The sequence below is a fragment of the Lissotriton vulgaris genome, chromosome 11 (genome assembly GCF_964263255.1).
Source record: "Lissotriton vulgaris chromosome 11, aLisVul1.2, whole genome shotgun sequence".
Classification (NCBI taxonomy): Eukaryota; Metazoa; Chordata; class Amphibia; order Caudata; family Salamandridae; genus Lissotriton; species Lissotriton vulgaris.
Window position 1 is genome coordinate 655,614,822 of NC_141699.1, and position 22,751 is coordinate 655,637,572.

General features: G+C 49.9%; 1 protein-coding gene across 1 annotated transcript in view; it reads left to right on the forward strand.

Moving 5' to 3' along the window:
- LOC147683291 (disintegrin and metalloproteinase domain-containing protein 9-like) overlaps positions 1-22,751 on the forward strand; it is a 2,469,977-nt gene that overhangs the window by 1,173,436 nt on the left and 1,273,790 nt on the right. The window contains exon 11 of the mRNA XM_086944815.1: positions 12,909-13,045. Coding sequence (XP_086800941.1) covers positions 12,909-13,045 — 137 coding nt within the window. The remainder of the gene's footprint in view (positions 1-12,908; positions 13,046-22,751) is intronic.

Here is a 22,751-nt window from a genome sequence, read left to right on the forward strand (position 1 = left end):
GCTCTGTTCACCATAGGAGATGGTCTAACCACAAAAAATACATGTAATTCTGAATTCCCCAAAGCGTGGTTGTATGCAAGGGATCGTCTCCCTTATCTCCGGTCCCAATGGAGTGGGTTGCTTTCTTTTGGAGGTGGTGGTTGAAGATTGGGGAGGGTTACTGGCTAGTTCTCTCATCTCTGCAGCAGAATAGTTGTTCGGATGCTTGCGCTGCATGTGTCTAATCATGGTATTATTACCAAAAGAATATTTTTTGTTAGGGTTCCCCCTTGAAAGTTCCATGCCACAGATTAGGCAAGTCACCTTGGGTGCATTGACTTTCTTTTTGCCCTCTGATATAGAAAAAAAACTCCCATACAATGTGCTGCCTTGGCTTGTATGGGGTATTGACTTCTTGCAGCCACTTTCTCCCCTCCTCCTCCTCCTCTTCCTCCTCCTTCTCTTCTTGACCACCAATGTAATGTTGTGGTGGTCCTCTTGGTGGTAGTGGTGGTGGTGCAGATGCTCCAGCTGCTGCTGCTACTGTAGCCATTTTAAAGTACAAAATATTTCTCAAAGATGTTCAAACAGGTCTTCCTCAGTCAAAGGACAAAGTCAGAATAAGGAAAAAAGGTGGGGTCTTTCATCATTTGGAAAAAAAAAACTGTCCTGAACCATTGAAAAGTGTTATTTTCAGGTCACATGACCCGGGCTTTCATCATTTGGAAACCAAAACTGTTCTGCACCAATAAAAAGTGTTATTTTCAGGTCACATGACCCGACGCGCTTACGCGGTGCCCCGGGTCGCGTCGAGTAAGCGCGTCGGATGTTTACGTTGCGCGATCGTATTCGCTCGAGTGCTTCCGTGTGCGCTTACGCCGTGCGTATCACGCGGACGCGGCTACGCGATACGTCACGATGATGTTTTCGTTCGCGGCAATAGCGCTAACGGGACGCTAACCGGTGCGCGCCCCGGGGCGCGCCGAAAAACTGCGCTTTCCGGTGCGCACACCGAGGCGCGCACCGGGAGCGCGCACCAAGGCAAAAAAAAAATATTATTATATAAGTATACAATATAGGATTCATTATAAAAAATATTACATTTCAGAGGTTTGAGGCCCTATGTATAGTTAGGAGTTAGCATTTAAAAACCCTATGAAATTCACTGAAAAAACCATAGGTTTCACACGAGTTATAGTTAGGAATTAGCATTTAAAAAACCTATGAAATTCACTGAAAAAAACATAGGTTTCACACCAGTTATAGTTAGGAATTAGCATTTAAAAAACCTATTAAATTCACTGAAAAAAACATAGGTTTCACACCAGTTATAATTAGCATGAAGTTTTACTCGCATAAAACCATTGAAATTCCCACGTTATAGTTAGTTGGACTCACTATAACTTGCGCGTGCAATGCACTGCTGATGACGTCACATATTACATCACTCATGACATGGTCAGTGACATCACTCATGACATCACGGATATCGAGCACTAAGGCAAGGTGCAGCATATTTCATGGGCAGAACACGTATTTTACACATTCTGGCTGTAAAATTGTGAAACTGTTGTTTTACTGTGGAAAGACTTGGTTGCCCCATTTGCAAGTACAAGGTTACACGCTGACCCTTAGCTGTGCTGACTCCAGAACGGTGCAACCAAAGTTGATACTCCAAGGTATCACACAGCTCATTGCATTAAGCCTGACTTCATCAAGTTGAAAATAATATAACAAGTAACAGTGTGAAACTTTTACAAAGTTGCCAATTTGTGGCCTTCAGTCTACTGTTCCCTTAGCGGTTACAGAAAAGAGTTAGAGCCTGAGACAGCTTTCTGCCCTTCTGGGAAACATTCTAATGACTCCCAGGAAAGGAGACAATAGAGACTTGAAGTGGAGAGAGGTGTTAACCTTCCTCTTGCAGGAACCCACACAGGTGTTGGCCCAAACGGCGAGCTATAAACCTGAAGCCGCGTTTGAAGATCAAATGGGCAATACTTAGGAGAGGGGCAGCCCCATTTTTAGGCAGAATAACGGGCACCGTGGAAGCAAGGGGTAAACCTGTTATCAAACAATTATTTTCTGAAGCATGTAGCCCACTTGATAGCCATACCTCTGGGTTTGGCTAGGGAGCTCTGAACATAGAGAAAGTGGCTCTACCAGTCTAGGAGTAGGCAGAATGCTGCATCTTGGGATAGCCAGACTCCACACTTCCCAGAAAGTGGTCATCAGGAGGGAGTGAACCTGGTAGCCCCTTGGCAACCTACCCTAAGGACATTTTCCAAACCTAGGGCTCCTCTGGCACCCAGAACTCAGATCTTGTCTGGACTGGAAGAAGGTCCAACTAAGGAAAGCCCTGCTGCACCATAGGACCAGCATAGAAATACTGCACCAGCGTGAACTGCTCCTGCTTTCTAGCAAAGAAGAGGGACTGTGCCTGATTTGTCCTGCTTATGGAGAGGTCTCGAGAGCCAAGACTAGAGGAACTTCTGTGTTGTGAATGGCGGGGCATGCTCGACCCCCAGAGTTGTTTTTAAATTGTTCTATTACTGTAAACTCCAATAAAGAGATGTAAACAAAAAACACATGAGATAAGGAGAGGTCTACCTTTTCCACATCTGAAGGTCACTTTCAATTTAAAGTGATGCCCTTTGAGTTGAAAAAATGCACTTGCCTCCTTCTAGAGGGTGGTGAATCGATTAACTTCAGGTCTGGAAATTTTCATGCAGCTTATCTGGACAATATAGCTGTATTTATTACCATCTGGGAGGTTCACTTGGTCCAATTAAAGAAGTGCTTCAGGCCCTGCAGTAGACCGGCCTGACTATCAAGTCAAGCAAGTGCCATATAGGGCAAGGCTCTGCTGTGTACGTGGCCACCATGTTGGTGTAGGCCGTGTACAGCCACTTCAACTCAAGATCCAGACATTTCTGGCCTGCAAAGCTTTTAAGACTCAGATCAAAGTCAGCGCCTTTCTTAGTCTGACTGGGTACAACAGGAAATATGTGAAAGTTTATGGTACCATAGTAGCACCACTAACTGAACGTACCTCCAAAAAGCAACCCTCTCAGAAAAGTCATCTGGACTGACCAGTGTCAAAAGGCTTTTGACACCCTTAAGGAAGCTCTGAACTCAGCACCTATCTTGAAGGTACCTGACATCAGTAAGGAATTCATTGTTCAGAAAGATTCCTCTGAATGTGAGACAGGGGTTGTTTTGTCACGGGTAAATAATTTGAGCAGGATCTGCTAGTTGCCTTTAATAGCAGGCGACACCTCTCCAGAGAGCAGCTTTGCAGTGCCAGTGAGAGGAAAATCTTTGTTGTGGTTTGGTCCCTGAAGGACGGACCGGAGACCCTACCTGTTTGGTACTCACTTCAGAGTTCAAACTGAGCACAGACCGCTTAGATGGTTGATGCAGTTGAGAGGAGAGAACCTCAAGTTGTTGAGGTGGTCCATTTCCCTACAAGGTATGGACTTTACAGTGTGACACAGAACTGGGACTGGCCATGCAAATTGCAGATGGCCTTTCCGAGTCCTTCCACTTAGATGATAAGTACCTGGATAAAGGTTTGTTTCTTATCACCTCTCATCTGGAGGGGTCCATGTAAGAAAATTGCTCTTTTTTTGGATGGTCACCCCCAGGTTTTTTGACTTGTGCTGCTGGTTTTTGACTCTGAGAGTGCACTGAGTTCCTGCTAACCAGATCTCAGTGCCCTGACCTCAAAATGTGTATATTATATTGTCTACACCCTTTTGGAATAGGATAACTTACCTGTAAGTCCCTAGTATATGGTACCAAGGGCCTGTAAATGTCAGGTTCGCACCCCGGACCCCAACCCCCCCCCCCCACTTGATTCCGATGCTGGACACACTGCGCTTGCCGCATCTTCCTTTCCGACTCTGCGCCCTCCGATCAGCGGAGCGTAAGCAGGCAGCGTTACCGCCGCATAGAAACTACAATACCCAGAAGGCCGTACGCGGCGCATGCGTGACGCATGCACAGGCTTGACTGCATAAATGGCGGCCACCAGTACGATACAGTGTCGGATATTGCCGAACGCTAGCGGTGACTAGCTTTCTTCGGGAGAAGCGCGAGGCAAGCGCTTGTCTCCCTTTCTTGTTCTTTGGACCCTTGGGAATTACCAGGACCGTTGCAGCCAACAACGTTCACGGAGCCATCCGCCCTGCTTTGTATTTCCTCAGTGCCTGCCTGCCTGCTACCAAGGGGGTTGGTACGAGTGGCGCTGACCGAGAGACGCCGTCCTGAGCAGATAGGTCTCCGAGAACATTAGGGGTTCCGAGCGGTGACAATAACCGCGGGTTCCCCAACACTGCAGCCCACCTTTAACCCTACCGCAGCAAGCGGAACTCGAGCTGCATTTTCGGCCGCTACTTTGCACAGTGCCCTCTGTTTGTGAGCTACCTGGACATGTGCTCTTGCGGAGGACGGTTGGTCCCTACGGTTCGCTCAGCATTGTCGGCCGAGGAGGGGTTCCGCAAGGAGTTGCTGACCGGTGAAGGGTATTGTTGACTTTTCATTTGTTCTGTTCCTTTATTTACTATGTGCTCTATCTCAGATGTGACATTAAACATCCTAACAGTTCTTTACCTGCCTATTGTCCGTGTGTTTGTACTTGTGGCACGCATAGCGTAAGAAACAGACGACACATACTGCGCTTTTGTCACATGCACACGGAGAACCCGGTGGGTAGCCTGTGTGCTTGGTGCATTGGGGGGGTCCTCTCTGTGGCAGTCCTCACTAGCATCAGGCCGACCCAGAGGATCACAAAAAATCCGACCTATAACCAATCGTCTTACTGGTCGGCGTGAAGACGTAATGGCCACGATGGAGTACGTCCTGTTGGCCTTGGCGGCGGTCAAAGCCGAGCTGGACGTATCGCGGCAGGAAACCGCTTGCCTTAGGGCACGGATGGATGGGAGCCAAAGGAATCCATTTGGTGCAGGGACTGCACACCCCACCTCACCAGCAGCAGTGGTAGTGGAGATGCCGGTCTCCATTCCGCTGGCAACGCCGGAACGCTTTGCCGGGGACTTGAACAAAGTGCAGGTTTTTCGGACTCAAGTGGCGTTGCACTTCTCATGCAAGCCCAAGTCCTTTCCCACAAACCAAGCCAAAGTAGCTTTCATGATCTCCTACTTGGCAGGAGACGCGGCTCAGCGGGCTGTGCCTTTTGTGAGCCGAGACGACGCTCTCCTGCACGATTGGGAAGCGTTCAGGGAGGCGTTCATAAAGGTGTTCGATCTCAGAGCCGACTCCTACACGGCAGATAGAGAACTGTTGGAGCTACGACAGGGCAGCCAGGGGCAGCTAAACTACCTAAACGCATTCAGACGCCTGGTAGCGGAAACCAACTGGCCTGACTCCAAGAGGGCATCGCTCTTCCACCAAGGGCTAAGCGAGGAGCTAAAAGACGTCATCGCGCAGATAGATCCCCAGCCGGACACCTGTGAGGGTCTGACCGGTCTGGCCTTGCGACTGGAGCACAGGATGGGTGAGCGACGAGGCGTCCATAGGAAGGGGGACAAAGCCCCGCTTGTGAGCAGCCATCCAGGGTTGTCCGAGGCCTCTCCGTCTCAGGGGCCCGAACAGATGGATATAGGGGCCATCAGAGCCAGTCTTGCCGCCACAGAGAAGGAGTCCCGTTGCAAACAATGCCTTTGCCTGTATTGCGGGAAGAAAGGCCACTTCGTGCGTGAATGTCCTGCGAAGCCTAAAGCCAGCAGATTCCGCTCTGGAAGGCTGTTTACAGCAGCGGTAGACCCACAGTCGGAAAACTAACGGACTCCCGGAATAGAGAAGGGGCTTCTCGGAGTCGCAGCTACATCCCTTCACTGCTCAACAATGACCAACAGAACCAAAGGCACCTCTTCATCCCCCTGGAACTGCTAGTACAGAACGAATGGGTTTCGGCGGCGGCGATGATCGATTCAGGGGCCACGGGCCTGTTCATGGATGCAGAGGAGGCACGTCGCCTAGGCGTTTGCCTGTTACGGAAGGAAGTACCGGAAGACGTGTACATGCGAGCTACAAGTCAGGTACAAGGGAAGACACCAAGAAGCAATAGACTTCGGCATCATACGAGCCCCGCAGTATGGAGTCATACTGGGTTTGCCCTGGCTGCAAACACACAATCTATGGATAAACTGGACTGCCAGAGTAGTCGTCTTGGATTCGCCTCATTGTCTGCGGCATTGCGGGATGTTGCTGAACAAGGAAAGGCTAACACAAGCCCCGTCTCAGGAGGTCGAAAAGGCCGTGAGAGTACCATGTGTTTCAGGGGGTGTTTGATGAAGTCCAAGCCGAGGTGCTACCCCCGCATAGGCAGTACGATTGCCAAATCGACTTGGTACCAGGAGCGTGTGTACCAAGTGGGCGTTTATACGCTCCAACAGAAACCGAGAACCTCCACCTGCGCTCTTATCTGGACAAGATGATGGACATGGGTTTCATCAGGCCTTCCAAGTCTCCAGCGGCGTCCCCCCTCTTTTTCATCCCAAAGGCCAACGGGGAGTTGCGCAGCTGTGTGCACTATTGGATTCTCAATGCCATCATGGTGAAGAACCGTTATCCCCTTCCGCTCATCAACGTCCTACTAGAGCAAGTAAATACGGCTAGGATTTACACGAAGCTCGACCTCAAAGGGGCTTATCACCTGGTTCGCATGCGGACAGGGGACGAGTGGAAGACAGCGTTCAACACAAGATACGGTCTCTTCGAGTACCTGGTGATGCCCTTTGGGCTCTGTAACGCCCCTGCTGCGTTCCAGTACTTCTTGATAGATGTACTGAGGGAGATATTAGACGTCTATGTAGTGGGGTACATAAATGACATCCTGATATATTCGGATATGGTGGAAGCCCACGTTGGGCACGTGTCGACAGTCCAGAAGATCCTGCAAGATAACCAGCTGTTCTGCAAACTCACCAAGTGCGATTTCCACATCACAGCGGTGGAGTTCTTGGGGATAATGCTGAGCCCGGACGGGCAAGAGATGGCAGAGAGGAAGGTCAAGGCGGTGAAGGACTGGCCGGTTCCACAAAACATTAGGGACGTGCAGTGCTTCATCGGCTTCGCCAACTTCTACAGGAGGTTTATAGACAGTTTCTCTGGTCTCGTTGCTCCGAATACTCAGCTACTACGTAAGTCACAGCCATTTCTCTGGTCCTCTGAGGCACAAGCAGCCTTCCTGGAACCGAAGCAGGCTTTCATAACGGCTCCAATCCTTGCACACCCGGACCCGGAACAACCATACATCGTAGAGGCAGATGCCTCAGCAGTGGCTTTAGGGGCAGTTTTGTCCGAGAGGCATGCATCAACGGGCGTACTGCACCCGGTGGCCTTCATGTCACGAAAGCTGAACGATGCAGAGTGAAACTACCATATCGCAGAGAAGGAGCTTCTGGCCATAAAGGAGGCGTTCACAGATTGGAGGCATCTGTTGATGGGGGCGAGGCACGTGGTGACGGTGTTCACAGACCATCGGAACCTCCAGTGCATGACAGCGGCTAGACTCCTCACTCCCCGCCAGTTGCGGTGGATGCTTTTCTTCTCGGGCTTTCATTTCAACATCTCCTACAGACCAGGCGTGGAGAACAGGAAGGCAGACGCTCTGTTGCGTCAATCCGAGCGGTCAACACAACCCTCCTCGACGATCGGTCCCATCACCCACCCTGCCAAGGTGTTAGGGGTAATACAACAGGCCGCTTTTCTAGGAGGAGTGCAGCGCGGAGTCCAGACCTCTGCGTGGAAAACCTGACTGCGGTGCCACAGGGAGTTGCAAGTGAAGGATGGGATACCCATACATGGGCGACAGCTGTTGGTTCCCACCTTGCGTCTTCGGAAACCAGCTTTTCGATGGTGTCACGAAGCACCCAGTGCTGGTCATCCGGGGTTGGAAAAGACGGTTGAGTACCTCGCTCAGCAGTTCTGGTGGCCTTCCTTGAAAGCGGATGTTACGGAATGGGTGAAGGCGTGTGACACTTGTGCCTCTGTGAAATCCTATCATTTATACAAGGCTTCCGCCGATAAGCACAGGAGGCCGGGGCCGCTGTACCGAGTTGAGGACCACGTCTGGGTATCGACTAAGAACCTGCACTTCCGCAAACACAGCGTGTTCCACCCAGGTACGTGGGTCCGTACTGCATCACGGAATGTGTCAGTCCGGTGAATATGAGGCTGAGCCTGCCTTCACATCTGCGTATTGCGTATCCATCCGGTGTTCCATGTCTCCCTGCTCAAGCCTTCGGAATTGGTCGGGGGGAAGGTCCCGTGTCCGGTGGTGGTGGGCGAAGAGAAGGAATACGAAGTGGATGGGATACGTGACTCAAAGTGGAGCAGGGGCAAGTTATGGTACCTGGTGGCGTGGAAGGGCTATGGCCCTGAGGAGCAGTCGTGGGAATCAGCTTCGGGAGTGCATGCTTCACGATTGGTGGGAGCGTTCCACAGGAAGCACCCTTCTAAGGCCCGCCCGGTGCTGGACCTTTGATGGGAGGGGGATGTACTGTCAGGTTTGCCCCCCCCCCCCTTGATTCCGATGCTGGACCCGATCAGCGGCGCGTAAGCAGGCAGCGTCACCACCGCATAGAAACTACAATACCCAGAAGGCTGTACGCGGCGCATGCGCGATGCATGCGCGACGCATGCGCAGGCTTTACTGCATAAATGGCGGTCGCCAGTACGATACAGGGTCGGATATTGCCGAACGCTAGCGGTGACTAGCTTTCTTCGGGAGAAGCGCGAGGCTAGCACTTGTCTCCCTTTCTTGTTCTTTGGACCCTTGGGAATTACCAGGACCGTTGCAGCCAACAACGTTCATGGAGCAATCCGCCCTGCTTTGTATTTCCTCAGTGCCTGCCTGCCTGCTACCAAGGGGGTTGGTACGAGTGGCGCTGACCGAGAGACCCCCTCCTGAGCAGATAGGTCTCCGAGAACATTAGGGGTTCCAAGCGGTGACAATAACCGCGGGTTCCCCAACACTGCAGCCCACCTTTAACCCTAACGCAGCAAGCGGAGCTCGAGCGGCATTTTCGGCCGCTACTTTGCACAGTGCCCTCTGTTGGTGAGCTACCTGGACGTGTGCTCTTGCGGAGGACGGTTGGTCCCTACGGTTCGCTCGGCATTGTCGGCCGAGGAGGGGTTCCGCAAGGAGTTGCTGACCGGTGAAGGGTATTGTTGACTTTTCATTTGTTCTGTTCCTTTATTTACTGTGTGCTCTATCTCGGATGTGACATTAAACATCCTAACAGTTCTTTACCTGCCTATTGTCCGTGTGTTTGTACTTGTGGCACACATAGCGTAGGAAACAGACAACACATACTGCGCTTCTGTCACACGCACACGGAGAACCCGGTGGGCAGCGGTTGTGCTTGGTGCACTAGGGGGGGTCCTCTCTGTGGCAGTCCTCACTAGCATCAGGCCGACCCTAAAGACCCAGAGGATCACAGTAAATTAGAGAATCACCCAGGGATTGCAGCACTGGTTGTGCTACCCTGGGTGTGACAAAGGTAAAACAAGTCTCCCAATTCACTGTTGCAAACTGGAAGAGCAGTTTTGAACTGCTAGCTCTACTTTGCCATTTAAAGCCATAGCAAAGTCAAATGCCCCTCGGAAATCTGTGTAAGTCACCCTAATGGCAGGCCTAAGGCATGTTGCAGCATATATCATGGGCAAAACCTGTATTTTACATGTTCTGGCAGAAAAAACATTAAACAGTTTTTTTTATTGTGGAAAGACTTGGTTGCCCCATTGGCAAGTACAGGGTTGCACATTGACCCCTCAGCTGTGTTGGCTCATGAGCAATGCGACCTAAGTTGATACTCCAAGTCATAAAATAACTTGTTGCATTACACTCGACTTGTTTCTCAAGTCGAAATTAATCTAACATTTAACAGTGTGCAACTTTTACAATGTTGCCACTTTGTTGCCTTCAGTCTTCTGTGCCCTTAGCGGTTTCACAAGGACCTTTAACCCGAGATAGCTTTCTTCCCTCCTAGGGAGACATGCAAACGACTCCCAGGAAAGGAGACAATAGGGATCTGCACTGGAGAGATGTGTTACCTCCCTCCTGCAGAAAGCCACAAGGGTATTGCCCCGAAAGGTGAGCTTCAAAGCTGAAGCCACCTTTCAAGATCAAATGGGGATACTTAGGAGAGGGGCAGCCTCATTTTTAAACAGACTAGCTGGCACCCGGGAAGGAGATGGGGAACCTGTTATGAAACCATTTTTTCAGGCGCGTGTAGCCCCCTTGGTAGCCATACCTCTAGGTTTGGCTAGTGAGCTCTGGACACTGAGGGGGGCTCTGCCAGCTTAGGAGTAGGCAGAAGGGTGCATCTTGGGATAGCCAGATGCCTCACCTCTCAGGAAGTGGTCATCAAGAGGAATGGAACCTGGTAGCCCATTGGCAACCTACCCTGAGGGCATTTTCTGAACCTAAATAGGGCACCCCTGGCACCCAGAACTCATATCTCGACTGCACTGGAAGAGGGTGAAGAAGGAATGCTCTGCTGCACCATGGAACCGGAAAAGAGATGCTGCACCAGCGTGGACTGCACATGCTGAACCTGGAGGCTAGCAAAGAAGAGGGACTGTGCCTGCTTTGTCCTGCTCATGGAGAGGTCGTCTCCAGAGCCCAGCCAAAGCAAATAGACTCCAAGGGTCAGTTGTCTGACCTCCTGTTCGGATCACTGGGCCACAATAGCTGAGAAGCCTGTTGGGGCAAGTTGGTAGCCCAGAATCTTCAAGCCGCCTCCAACTGCCACTGTGCAGCACCAGAGAAGAGTACCCAACACTCAAAGTTGCACCTGAGTTCGCTGAGTCGTCTAGATGCAGCTTGGTTGCAAAAACGCAGAGTTATTGCCCAGGGAAGGATTTGGCTGTGACCGCAGTACCAGACAACTGATAGCCCAGTGGTGACTAAACTTTTACCAGCACCAAAAGGACTTTCAGGGAAGTGGAACCTGTGACTGGAACTGCCTCACCACATTTGTGTACTAAGAAGTAGTAGCAGGAAGGCTGCCATCGACCGCATCACATCCACAGCATCCTTGAGCATCCTTCATCCCTTGTATCAAAACTACTTTCATGGGAATCCATTGCAAAGGGAATAAAGTGCCTTAAACTGATCGGGGACTGCTTCACCTGATGAGCTAACAGTTTCTGAGTACCTTGATGGCCTCCCTGACTGGCTTCCTACTGGCGTTGTTCGCTTAAAGTGACTTTAAGTGACCGCAAAAGTAGCCCAACTTTTTGGTGAAAAGGTTTCTGAGGGCCTGAATATGAGTGAGTCGGTTAATTCTGACCTATGAGTAAACACTGTTTACACACGGGTGGGAATTACAAGTTTTGTTTTATTGAACACATTTGATAATTATCGGATGCATTAAATAACTCAAACTTTGTTATATTTCGGCAGGTCAAACCTGCTAAAATTTAACGGGAAATTGTACGGTATATACTGTATCATGTGGATTTTGGAGCTTTAAATATCAATATCCGCACATTTTACCCCACAAGGTCGTAATAGGTGTTATTTATTTCTTCCAATAAATAACCTACCTGTGATATCGTTATTTATCATGTGCGATAAAAAACACCAAAACTCATAATCAATTCCTTTGTGTCCAGTTTGTTGAATCGCTAACATTGTTCGTGGTTGAGTGAAATGCTTTAATTTACTGTACTTTGTAAATTCTATATCTCTGGAACCCTCGAGTGAATCTTTTTCATTGTGGTATCTAAAAATACATAAAAATACAGTCTATCTTTATAAATTGCTGTCGGATCTCTTTAGTGTCTTGTCAATTTATTTTTCAAATGTTTCAGTGCCTTACACTTGTTCCTTTGTGTATGCAGTGCTGCTAATAGCTGCAGCGACCCAGGGTTAAGCTGAAGGTGAAACAAACTAAACAAAACTAAACTGTGTTTGCCTAAATGACATTCCATCTGTACAGACACAGGTCCGTTGCTCATGGCGCCACTGGAACCAAGCTACACTCGACTGACTAGCGCCAGTTGAGGCGACGCCGATCTTAGGTTACTTGTGTGGCGATTCAGGGAAGATCTGGCAGCTCGGGCTGGACTGTTCCTTTTGAAGCCGGGTTAGGATGGATTTTGAAATCGCTGGGTATAAACTGAGGTGGCATGGTGGGCAAATGACCGATAGGTTGGAATGCTACCCTGAGCAATTGCCAGGGATTAGACTTATTGCAAGCCTCCTTGCTATCACATTTTGTATGTTTGAGTGAGCATATGCCCTACTCTGACTTCATGAGGGAACGAAAGCAAGGAATAGGAATACCAGAATTACATTAAAGGATATTTTAATTCCCATTTATGATTTTCAAATAGAGGATATCTGTAATTGTACAAACCGCATGCACTACTATCAAGTAAACCGATTATATAATAAATAATTGCTTAAAATACGTCAAACATGTTGCATTGTTAATGGACTCAAAGTAATAGTTTTAGAATGACTATGTCATATGAACTTTCAGTGTTCTCCCAGGCAGAGTGCTTTGCTTAGGGCCGTGTGCAAAAATCTCGTCTAAGTTCTTGTCAAGCAAAAATCATTTGCCCAAATGCAAGTTGGGCAAAGCATGTGCTTTTTATACTGCCATTCAGAGTTTAGTGCTAAATATGAAAATAAGTACACATTCAAATAACATATGAAAAAAACAAGATAGCCCATTAGCTAATTTAGATTTTTTGGTAAAGCCAGTGGGCCTATCAATCAATGTGTAATAGGCCAATTTAGAATGCCAGCATCAGTTCTAGTTAAACCAAGCATCCAGACATTGTTTACTGTCTCTGCAAAATTAAATTTAATAGTTTTAATGCCTCCTAAACATTAAGTATGAACAAAATTCGCTGTTAATTATTTTCTTGATTTATATGTTTTATTTCAGTTTTCATCTGCAACTCAACTAAATTCTGCATTGCAAATGAGTCACGAGATTGGTCATCTTCTAGGAATGCGTCATGATGCATTGTATAGGTGCATTTGTGATAGGAGGGCGTTGTGTCTTATGGAACCAAATGGAAAGTAAGTTACAAAGTAGTTATTTTTGACAAAAACGTATTGTATTCAACATTCTCCCATTTTTATTGTGTTTATATTACTATGTACAGATGCTTATTTCTATAAGACATTTTCCAATGTTTAGGTATGCATTGACGGCTTGATTCATAAGTGTAAACTTACACGTTTGTGATTGCTCTTTCTCTTTATTCACAAACATTTTGATTTAATTGTACGTTTATGATTGTGGAGGCTCCACAATCAGGGCGGAGACCCCACATATAAAAAGATAGAGCAGACCTATCTTTTTATCTGCAGAGTTCTATGCCCCTACTGCATAGTCTCCGTAGTTGTAAAGTTACTATGAAATCGCAGTTTGGTGAAAACCGAGAAAGAATAAACACAAATGTGGAAGCTTACATTTTTTAATCAGTCCCGGAGTATCTGCTACTGATACCACATGAAAGCATTGGATCTTTCGTTAAATATTCTCTATTTTAACGTTAGACCTTTTATCCTTAGGAAATCTGATAGAGACTTCTAGCCACATATTACTTACCTTAGAATATTCCCCAGGCGTCAGACTGGTTCCGGAAACTTTCAAGCATTACCCCTGCACACCGGTAGGAGACGTCATTCAGCACCCCATTGGAGTTATCCAAACTGAAAGTGCTGTGCTTGTTGCTTATATAGGCATCACTCCAGCGTGCTGATGTAAGTTATTTTCTTTCCATTTCAGTGCAGATCCACAAAGAGCTAACACTCAATGTTTTTTTACTCTAAGACCTGCGAGGACTATTGCACAATGCTCTAGAAGGCACTGAAGCTCAAGCTCCTCACCGCCTCACATCAGACGAACCAGCGACGCTGACGATCCTGGTCATACAGAAGGTCAAAGGACTGCTTGCAGAGCCACACCTGATGGTTGTTACCTTGGTCCAAGTTGTCAAATAAGTCCAACAGAAAGAAGAAGTCAAAGAAGTTGAAGAGGTCTTCGACTTTACCACGCATGTCCAAGTCCTCGGACAAGGCGTGGGAGTGTCAACACTCCAGGCCTTGCTCCTCTACAGAGCCCGTACCGGCGTCCCCCTCCCTACATTCCTAGAGCGACTCCCGCTCCTCTAAAAAGTTCTGAGTCCATGCACCTGATATTTTGGTGGTCGAACCCCTCTGGAGCACCTTTGGCTCCAAAGGTTTGGGAGGGGCTCCCACTCGATTTCCTTTCCTGGGTTCACCTTAGTGTTTGAATCAATAAATATGAATTCAATGAATACCATGAAATGGGCAGGCCCAAATACGATGTCAATGAATTCCATAATGTTTGCAGGCCAGGCAACTGCAAGATCAATAAATGCAATGTCAGTGTATGCCATGACATGTTGCCGCATAAGTGTCAATACCCATAAATGCAATGTTAGTGTATGCCATAATCTATGCCTCCACAACAGTGACGATACCAGCAGTAACAATGTCAGTGTATGCCAAAATCCATCTACGAATGACAATGTTGTTACCAGTAAAAAATAAATAAATTGATGTACGCACTGATCTAGGAATGCATAACTATGTCATTATGAGTAAAGACAATATCGATGTACGCTATGACAACTATACGGATGAAGTTGAGAATGTCGATAAAAATGACACTAGTGACTGCCATTTTATTTTCAATGAGCTCATAGCATTGCTGTAGGAGACCTCCCGGTCAACCCCGAGCCAGAGTTCATGGTCAGGCAGGTCCTGTGACCCTTACCCATGCCTGTTGGATAACAATTCACAGGTGGGTGTCTATCTTGACCCAAAGACAAACGTGCGACCAGAGAAAACCCTGATCGATTCCACAGATAGATATTTGCACCACAAACAGATCTGAGGAATTGGCCCCAATAAAATACTTTGGCCAAAGGCTTGTATTCCCCAAAAATACCACAAAGTTAGATACCACATGTATATAGGAACACTCTGCCAATCAGGGCACAACATGCTTACCATACGTAGTGATCACACGCTCTTCCTGTCGGACATCTGGACACATACCCATGACCCACACTAGCTCTCACGGAGGTCTAGAGCCATTGGTGTTCTTATCAGATTACCAAGCTTGTTAATTTATGACTGAGATGCTCTTTCAAGAATGCAGAAATTACTTTATTGTACCTCACAAGATGTATATGATGGCCACTAAAAGTTGTACACTGAGATACTTTCCTCAGACGCATTCTGTCGAGACTCTCCCTGCCATTGCGTTTTATTAAACAAACTTGTTCCTGTTTTGCCAAAAAACTCTTGTCTTTCATATCTGAGCATCACTTGCCACCAGTCGGGCCCCTTGGATCTCGTGCTATATTTGGAGTGGTTCTGCACACAAGACCGCAAACTTCCTTGGTGCCTACTCCAGTACTGACATTCCCGGGCGCCGCCAACATCCCACTGCGGTCCATCCCCATCCCAATTTCGACACAGAGCCACGCACACGTCATCCAATGCCAGCACCGACCTGGACCATGCCCTCCAATTTAGAGCCAGTGTCTTTTTCATTTGACTGGCCGGAAGAGGGAGACAAATGAAATGGGTCTGAAGACCCTTATGGGTACCAGCATCCCCTAGATGACATAGAGGACAACTGGTATGAGGAACTAGCAGACGCCAGTGGGTTAGACACCCCACTGAACACTGGCTTGGAGTCTCCCCCTACTGTGGCTATGGAGTAGGGTGTCTCATTTGCTATGGTGGTGCAAAGGTCTTGGGCATTCAGTTGCCCTTAGAGGCAGTCAAGGCAAACGCCATGAAAGAGGTGCTTCAACCAAGACTTTCCCCTTCAAGACCCTACTTTAATGAAGCCCTTACTGATGTCCTACTCTGGGTCTGGTCCAAGTCATGCACAGGACAATTGTCCACCGTCATCACCCCAGACCTAGGGACACCAGTTTCCTTACCCGGGACTCAATCCCAGAGGGCTTGGTGGTCCAAGCCTTCATGTCCCTAGTCAACCCAGGTGCGTTTCCTACCACTCCGCCGGATGGGGAATCCAAGAGGCTGAATACCTTTAGTAAGAGGATGCTCTCTTTTGCCAGCCTATCACTGCGGTCTTTTAGTACTGTGGGCTTCTTGGGTCAATACACTCATACAAACTGGTATTCGGTTGCGCAAGTGCTTTCCATGTCCTTGGAGGAGGCCCGAGCTATACTGTCACAGACAATTGCAAATGACAGAGACAATGCAAAGTTTACCATCAGATAGGTACTGGATACAACCCATTAACTGGGCAGAGCAAATTCATTGTCAACGGCCCTTAGATAACATGCATGGCTGAGAACCACTGGCTTTATCGGGGAACGTCCAAACTTCGCTCATGAACATACCCTTTGATGGCTTTCGTCTTTTTTGGTGAGAAGGCGGACTCAGAGCTGGAGTGCTTTAAGGATAGCAGAGCAACAGCCAGGCCTTATCCAAGGTCCTTCACCAACCCCAGTCACCTTCTGCCCCATTCGTATCTCCGGATGAGGCTCTCGACCACGTTAATTCCCACCAAGCCACCATGGCCAAAAGACTTCCCACCCGTTGTTAGACCTGGCACCTTGGCGTGAGTCTCCCTTCCACTTTTTGCTGATGTGCCTCCGATGTTTTGCTGGTTTTCCGATACTCAGGGCACTGCGCCACGGCTGACCCGTGCCGCAGTGCAAGTGCTCCCTACTGTAAATTGTACATGTGATTGATGTCCATGATTGGTTCATTGGATTTACTGTTAGTCCCTAGTAAAGTGCACTAGAGAGTGCCAGGGCTTGTAGATGCCAATACTGCTGGTGGGCCTGCAGCGCTGGTTGCGCCACCCACCGAAGCAGCCGTAAAGATGTGTCTGGGAACTGCGACCGCAGAACCCGCGTGCGGTCTCGTACTGTCACGCTAGCTGGGCAAGTACACCCACTTGCCAGCCCCCGAACCTTCCCTTGACTACATATTAGTCACCCCTATGGTAGGCCTGCGGGCAGGGTGCGTTGTAGGTGTAAGGTAGGACAAGCCCTGATGTGTGTGGCATGTCCTAGTAGTGACTTACAACCAAAACCGTATTTCACTATTGAAGGCTACTTGCTCCAATAGGCCAGACTGAGCTGCTGGAGTTATTACACCCTATAATCCCAGCAGGCTCAAGGAGCATAGTAGCGCGTTGTGTTTAGTATGCCTGAACTCAGGATGATAAAATATTTCTTTTTAGTAAAGTTTATTTTAGTATCCTGGGTTTGCAAATGCTACTTTTAGAAAGTTAGCCTTTGCTTGCCTAACCATTTCAGCCCGCCTCTGCTGGTATGTGTATCTGACTGTCTGGGACGTGTGAGTGACAGGGCTGGGAGGATGACAGGTGGTGAAGGCGCAGATTACACCTTAGTGGGAGGTAGGAGTGGCTCTTGACTCTGGATCTTGCTGTGCTCTGCCACCACAATGCTGGCTCCACCCTCCTGGGGAGCGTCGGATGACTCAGCCGACACCTGGCCCAGGAAGGGCGAAGCCCCATCAACAAGGTACTCTGGCTGCCCCTGTCCGCACAATGCTGGCTCCATCTCCTGTGGGGCGTCTGATGCGCCTGCCCCTCACACTGAAAGCAGAAGCCGGAGTACACCCGCCAGGGTACTCAAGGACTGAGAGTGGCTATGCAAAGGCCCCCCTGGCCTGCGAGAACAAAAGAAATGCCATATAAAAGAAGGAGCCCTGCTCCTTGAAAATTAGATCCTGTTTGGGCTACAGAAGGAACTCTGCCCGACGAGAAGGACCGGGAAGGACAAGGAAGAGTGCTGTCTCTTGCCTGTGTCAGGTGCCTTGCTGCTGAAGGAGAGGAAAAAGGAAAGACTACGAAAAGACTTTTGCTTTACAAGACTTTGTGCCGAACTCTGCTAAAAGATCTCCAAGGGCTTGAAACTGAACTTGCCCCCTGACCAGCGCCCCAGGACCAGTGGGCGCTACACCCTGAAGAAAGCAACTGGGTGTGCTGCTCCTCGTGGCAGTACCGACGGAGGAATCTCCTCCAAGGCAACGACATCCACCTGACCACCGTGACTGGGGCCCAGAGCAACAGCGAAAGCAAAGTGAGGACCAGCCGCCGCTGGCCCGAACACCGTGACCGCAACTGCACCGGGAGCCCGAGAGCAAAGTGAAGGAGGACCCGTCCGGTCCGAGCTCTCGAGTTGACTGCGCAACGAGCAGCCAATCCACTTGCAAAGACGGACAGTCGCCCTGTGAGAGTCCCCTAGGTCGGTACCTTGCCCGACAGCCAGCTGTGAGCGCACAGCTGCACCGGCACTTGGCTGGGTACGTCCTGCACTTGAGGACCGTACTGCCACTTGCCGCCACCACGCAACCGCCGCCTCCAGGGTCGGAGCGGACGACGAGGAGAGGACCCTGCCGCCACAGACCACCGCTGCCCCGGATGACCCGTGAACTGCTCGGCTAAGAGCCGCACCGAACAGCGACCCCGGGAAGGCAACGCGACGTGGGACAGATCCCCTGGGAGCCGCCTGCTCCACAAGAACTTTGTTGAACTGGGCAAAAGGCCCTAAAGAACTCTTATTGCTCGAAAGAACTGTGGCAACTTGAACTAAGTAAACTTGGAACCGCTATTTGAAAGTCGATAACTGTATTCTTAAGCCTGCTTGAAACTTATATAAAGATATATATTTTTACAGAATACAGTCTGGTCTCATTGTGTGGTGGGTTGGTTGTGACGGTGTAATATTGCAAGTGTTTAACCCTATGTGCCCCAAAGATTAGCCTACGACTGCTTAAGCCACACTACCTAGAGGGTAAGCAGAGGTTGTCTGGAAGGTAACCCTCAGCCCTGACGAGGAAGAGAGAGTCCCTGCTTGTCGCTAGTGTTGCACTGCGCCAACTAGAGCCTCCCCCTTCCTACATTGGACGCAGCGGTGAGGATTTTTCGAATTTACACTTGCGGTATCTATACCTTAGCTTCCGACCATTGCACAGTGATTTCAGTCCAGTTACTTAGCCACAGACTTTGCTTTTCGCTGAAAGAAGATTCCGAGTGTGAGAACCATGCCGGGCACGAAGAGCCTGGATGGAGCGGAGTCCACAACCTCTGAGGTGTTGGAGGTGGAGTGGGACGCCGCAAAGCTGGACAAATACTCAAAGACGGAGCTGAAGTTTTTCTGTAAGAAACTCAAAGTTCCGCACGCTGGTTGCAAGAATAAGCCAGAATTCTACAAGGCCCTGAAAGCCTGGATAGAGTCCAGAAAGGCCCCGGAGGATCAAGATGCCCTCGCGGAGCAGGATGCGACTGAAGAGCAGACTGCACCTATGGATCTGGTGGATCTCGAAAGGCAAGACAGCGTGCACAGCTTTGGTAAAGGCCTGTCGCCAGAGGAGCTGGCAGACAGGAAGGAAACGAGGAATCACGAAAGAAAGCTGGCAGAATTGAAAATCCAACTGGAGTTGGAAACAAAAAGAATGGCGCTGGAAGAGCGAAAGCACCAAATGGATTATGAAGTGAAAATGAGGGAGATAAGTCTCAAGGAGAGAGACTTGGATCGTCCTCCCTCTGGTGGCAGCACATCGCCAGTGCAGGTAGAGTCAAGAGTGCACATCCCGAAGGACGTAGTTAAGGAGTTCTTTAAGGGGGATGACATAGGACAGTGGTTTAGGGCATACGAGGTAGCCCTGTCCTCCCACCGGGTCCCTGACAAGGATTGGGGAGCGGGGTTGTGGGGAAGGTTCCTTAGCGAAGGGCGAGATACCTTGCTAGATTTGCCCGTTGAGAAACAGAGGTCCTATTCCCACATGAAAGAAGCTTTAATGCGCAGGTACGGGCTTACCCCTGAAATGTATAGACAGAAGTTTAGGGGATGTACTAAGAGGCCTGGGAATACGTATGTGGAGTATGTGACTTACTTTTGCAGAGCACTGGATGGTTGGGTGAAGGGTAGCAAAGTGAATGATTTTCAAGGTCTCTTTGATTTAATTGCATGGGAGCACTTGTCTGATCACTGTTTTCCTGAGTTACGCCAACACCTGATCGATAGCAAGCTGTCCAACCCGAGGAAGCTTGCTGAGGAGGCGGACCGCTGGCTCAGCACCAGGGTCCATAAGGGTCCCGTGGGAGACTCCGCCAAGAGTGGGCAGGGTCCCCAGCAGAAGAGTGGGGGGGACAAGGGGGGAAAACAGAAAGGGTTCCAAAAAGGCCCCCAAAGTAGTTCCCAGGGGAACCAGCAGCAAGGTTCTCAGCCTCCCCCACCCCCAAAGCAGAATGGGGCCCCGACAGGTAAACCTGTTCCGAAGGGGCCCTTCAATTGTTACAAATGTGGCGAGCCTGGGCACATATCCAGTGACCCCAAGTGTCGCCTGTTTGGAAAACCCGCACCCACTGGTGCTCCGCCCCGTCAAGTGACTAGTGTTCACTTAGGAGAAGAAGTGATGGTCCCGGGGGGTGGAGATCCCGTTCAGATGACCCTAGTCTCGCTAGGAGACAGTGAGATGATCCCTACGAACTACCTGCCCTCTAACACTAAGAAATATGGGCAGATGGTGATCATCAATGGCAAGGAAGCTGAGGCTCTTCGAGACACAGGAGCCAGTGTGACTGCAGTGAGGCAGCACCTGGTGTCTCAAGAGCAGGTTGTACCCCATGCCTACTGTAGGGTTATCAACGCTGATAATTCTGAGAGTCAGTGTCCGATGGCTCAAGTTCCCTTCGAGTGGGGGGGGGGTCTCTGGTACTCTGCAGGTCTGTGTAAGAAAAACCATGCCTGTTGACTGTTTGCTAGGGAATGACTTGGAGCACTCCCCTTGGGAAAAGGTGGAGAAAACGACTCACCTGCGGATGGTGGGTCTGCCTGACTGGGCGTGCGTGACCACCCGGTCAATGACAGCCAGTAGGGGTGATCAAGAGGTCCTGGGGCCTGAAGGAGAGGCCCAGGAACCGGCCTTAGGGAGAGGGCGCAGGGGGCGCGGGAAACCGGCCCCTGAAGTTCCCACGGTCCAGGAGGAGGCAGACCTTGAGGGGGATGCCCTGGAGCCTACAGGGGAACAGATCGCCGAACTGGTGGACCTGCCTGAGCTGACCCATTGGCAGCAAGAAGGAGGACCCTCCAGGGAGGAATTCTGCAAGGAGCAGAAAGAATGCCCCTCTCTCATGGGTATGCGGCAGCAGGCTGCAGACCAGGCCAATGGTGTTCAGGCCAAAACACATTATGTGTACTGGGAGAACGACCTCCTGTATTCAGAGCCTAAGGCTGCTGAACCTGGGTAAGCCCGTGTGCTGGTGGTACCCCAGAAGTTCAGAGCCTTCCTACTGGGTCTGGCTCATGATGTGCCTTTAGCAGGACATTTGGGGATGGACAAGACCTATGACAGGCTTGTCACCCACTTTTACTGGCCCCAAATGCATAAGAGTTCAGACGCTCATTGCAGAACCTGTCCGACTTGCCAGGCAAGTGGGAAGACCGGAGGGAAGAAGAAGGCTCCCCTCCAACCCTTCCCTGTGGTCGGTACGCCATTCCAGCGAGTGGGTATTGACATTGTTGGGCCTCTGGACCCCAAGACAGCCATGGGCAACAGGTTCATCCTGGTCTTGGTGGACCATGCCACCCGGTACCCTGAAGCCATCCCTCTGAGGACAGTGACGGCCCCCGTGGTGGGACGTGCACTGATGGGAATTTTCTCACGAGTAGGATTCCCTCTAGAGATGGTGAGCGACAGAGGGACCAACTTCATATCCAAGTATATGAAGTCCCTTTGGCAAGAGTGTGGCGTAACGTATAAGTTCACCACGCCTTACCATCCCCAAGGTAACGGGTTGGTTGAGAGATTCAACCGAACCCTGAAGGGCATGATCATGGGCCTAGAAGGTCCGATGAGGCGTAAGTGGGACGTCCTCTTACCATGCCTACCCTTTGCATATCGCGAGGTACCCCAGAAGTCCCTAGGGTTCAGCCCCTTTGAGCTACTGTACGGTCACCCCGTGAGAGGACCACTGAGTTTGGTAAAGGAAGGCTGGGAGCAATCTCCCAGGAAACCTCCCCAGAATGTATATAGCTACATGCTGGCCTTCAGAAACCAGACCAGGCGCTTCAGACAACTTGCCGAGGCAAATCTGGAAGCCAGCCAGGAAGAGATGAAGCGGTGGTACGACCAGAATGCCACTCTGGTCGAGCTTCAGCCTGGACAAGAGGTGTATGTCCTGGCCCCAGTGGAGCCCTGTGCCCTTCAGGATAAGTGGACAGGCCCATTCGAGGTTGTGGAGCGCAAGAGCCCCGTGACATACTTGGTGGACATGAAGACGCCCAGGAACCCTTTGCGGGTCCTACATGTCAACCGCCTCAAGCCCCACTTGCGAAGGTCCGAAGTGGGCATGTTGTTGGCAACTGATGACGGAATGGAGGAGGAGTCGGAGCCTCTCCCTGACCTCTTAGTGGCCTGTGAGAAAGACGGGTCAGTGGATGGAGTTAACCTCTCACCCACCCTGACCCCCGAACAACAGGAAGACTGCCGCCAGTTGCTGGGGCAGTTTCCAGATCTGTTCTCCCTGGTTCCGAGTGTCACAGATTGGTGCGTCCATGATGTGGACACTGGAGACAGCTTACCTGTGAAGCATAAGGCTTACAGGGTGACTGACAGGGTCCGGGCCTGCATCAAGGAGGAGGTCTCCAAGATGCTTGCCCTGGGGGTGATTGAGTCTTCCAGCAGTCCTTGGTCCAGCCCCGTGGTCTTGGTTCCGAAGGCTGCTGCG